Below are 2,632 nucleotides of genomic sequence, written 5' to 3'. Positions count from 1 at the left end.
TGTTGGATAATAACTCTGTCAAGATTACGAAGCACTCTTGAGGGTTTGGTCACCCTGATTTAAGGTGGATTTGGCATCACTCCTCTCATCTGTGTAATTGCTCAGGCACCTTAGGGTAAGTTCACACAGAGTTTTTTGGTCAGGATTTTGAGGCCGTAGTCGCCTCAAAATCCTGACCAAAAAGATGTCTCCCATTGAAATCAATGGAAGCCGCTCAGGTGCTTTTCCGGGAGTCGGCTTGTGCAAAGTGTATTCTTCTGAAATGTTTGGGTGGATTTCATACCTTTGCATTACCAGATGCCTTTCTTGAAGAGAAAAAAAAAAATAAATAAATATATATATATATATATATATATATATATATATATATATATATCAGGTTATGGACGCGTTGATCCAGGGTTTTTATACAGACTGCCAGATTGGAGTCGGGAAGGAATTTTTTCCCCTGAAATGGGGCAATTGGCATGAGCCTCATGGGGTTTTTTGCCTTCCCCTGGATCAACACTGTAGGGATATAGGTTGAACTTGATGGATTGATGTCTTTATCCAACCTTATTTACCATGCAACACCACATCAATATACATAACTGCAGCAGCCAATGAATTGCCTCAATGATGCATTGGTTTTAGCATGATAATCAAGTGCTGTCAACATGAAACTATCACTGCCACAAAGCTGAGCGGTGAGTGAAACCGCTTTACCCATAGATACTCTGTGGATCATAAAAGCCTATAGACTCCACTGGGATTGTAGGAAATATCCATTTTTATTTTTCAAATACTGTAAAAACCATTTAAAAAACCCTACTTTACATAAAACAATTGAGAGGTCATAAACATTTGGCATACTGACATATCCAGAATAGTGTTTTTCATCTTTGCTTTAGGTCAAAACTGGCTATTGGGACAATACCACCATTTTACTGAAATGTTTGAAGTTTAGTATCTTGTTTTTGAGCTACTGATGTCAGAAAAGTTTTTCAACAACTCGATCAATGTTCGGCACTAAGGACATATTGAATCTGAAAAGGATATCATCCTTGATCAAGTCTTTGTCTGGAATCTCCATGTTTCTTTTGTGTTTACAATGATATAGAAAGGCATCTTCACGTGACACATCTGTAGTACGTCCTATAGACTTTAGAACTCCATGGACTGATGTCTGTATGACTTTTCTTGGATTTATAATCATTTTTTTTCCCCTGGTGCCATCATTAGGTTCTCTGTAAGTATATTGCAGAATATTAATCCCAGGGACTTGACTCCATGGATTGAATCCAGTTGCGTTAATTGATGGAAAAATATAGTTTTCAAAACGGAAGACACTTGTTTCTGGATAGCGTTGTTGGAGACTTCTCATTAAAGATGACCAGTCCCTGTCTTTGACCGGAAAAATAAACTCATCAAAGTCATTTAGTAGAACAAACTTACTACTATACATATTCCTGTAAATGCAGTCATTTAAAGCTGCAACTTGTGCATAGTAGCCAATTTCAGTGTCAAGTCTCCTACCATAATGCCATTCCCTCGAAGTTTTCAGAAACTTGTCTACTGGCCAAGGTACTACATCTACAAGTCCGTCTTGAATATAATGCCTTAAAACCTTGTCCACATTGTCATGGCAGCTGTTGTTGTAGACGGTGACTCTAGAAGCTCCTAGTAATTTATACATTTCAATAGCCTGAATCACTTGCAAAGCATTACTATAGTCTCCAAATAAGGCAGAAATACATACAGTGAAATTAACAGAAAATGACCTAACAAAATTTTTTGTGATCTTAAATGCTGGAATTTGCCTTTCATCTCCTGAGTTGTTCGTATGGACAGACATGTAGTCATAATCACATTCAGATGGATTTTCACATAGGAGGTTTGCAGTCTCAAAAGGGAATCCAAAACGGTCCATAACAATATCAATTTCCGCGTTTGCTGTTTGGATTTGTAAGTTATCTTTTCGCTTACAATAGAACAAGCAGTAAAGCTTTTCCACTGTTTTATGAACAATGGCAACAATTCTTATTAAATTAGATTGTCTGGCATCATAATATGAAGAGATAATGAAGGTTTTATTATCCTTTAATGCTATGAAGGGGCCAGTGACAATGTTGAGATGATCGGAGTTAGAGTTTATGGAAGAAGCCTGGGGCTGACGTAGACAAAAGAACATTATGAAGAGGGACACGAATAAGAGGCATGAAAAAAATAGACGCTTTTTTGATCGGATCATTTTGTCATCTGGGAAGGTACTGTGAGAAAAAAAAAAAAAAAAAAAAAAGTATAAATAAATTAAAGTACATAAATACATTAACATACTTTAAGTGTGAAGACATAATAGATGGAGATGAGCGAACACTGTTCAGATCAGCCGTTCCGAACAGCACGCTCCCATAGAAATGAATGGAAGCACCTGGCACGGCGACCGGCAAAGTGTACGTGCCAGGTGCTTCCATTCATTTCTATGGGAGCGTGCTGTTCGGAACGGCTGATCTGAACAGTGTTCGCTCATCTCTAATAGACACTACAAAAAAAATATGATAAAATAATTTATATGTGGTAGATGTCAGCTCTCAAAATGAATAAAAAGGTAAGGTGAATTCAGCTCATTGTGGAACTCCCTTCTTCACAACAG

At 37.4% G+C, this 2,632-nt stretch overlaps 1 protein-coding gene across 1 annotated transcript; it reads right to left on the bottom strand.

Annotated features, from left to right (window-relative positions):
• Positions 1-970: 970 nt before the first annotated feature.
• On the bottom strand, positions 971-2,230 carry LOC142195858 (beta-1,4-galactosyltransferase galt-1-like). The gene has a single exon (XM_075265930.1). It carries the CDS (start codon positions 2,228-2,230, stop codon positions 971-973), a length of 1,260 nt encoding a protein of 419 aa, XP_075122031.1.
• Between the last annotated feature and the right edge of the window lie 402 nt (positions 2,231-2,632).

The sequence above is a fragment of the Leptodactylus fuscus genome, chromosome 1 (genome assembly GCF_031893055.1).
Source record: "Leptodactylus fuscus isolate aLepFus1 chromosome 1, aLepFus1.hap2, whole genome shotgun sequence".
NCBI lineage: Eukaryota > Metazoa > Chordata > Amphibia > Anura > Leptodactylidae > Leptodactylus > Leptodactylus fuscus.
The sequence above is the reverse complement of the archived record's forward strand: the minus strand, read 5'-3'. Positions and strand labels throughout refer to the sequence as shown.

Excerpts from the sequence above, each read along its gene's own strand:
- LOC142195858 (XM_075265930.1), bottom strand. The coding sequence starts at position 2,230 with ATGATCCGATCAAAAAAGCGTCTATTTTTTTCATGCCTCTTATTCGTG.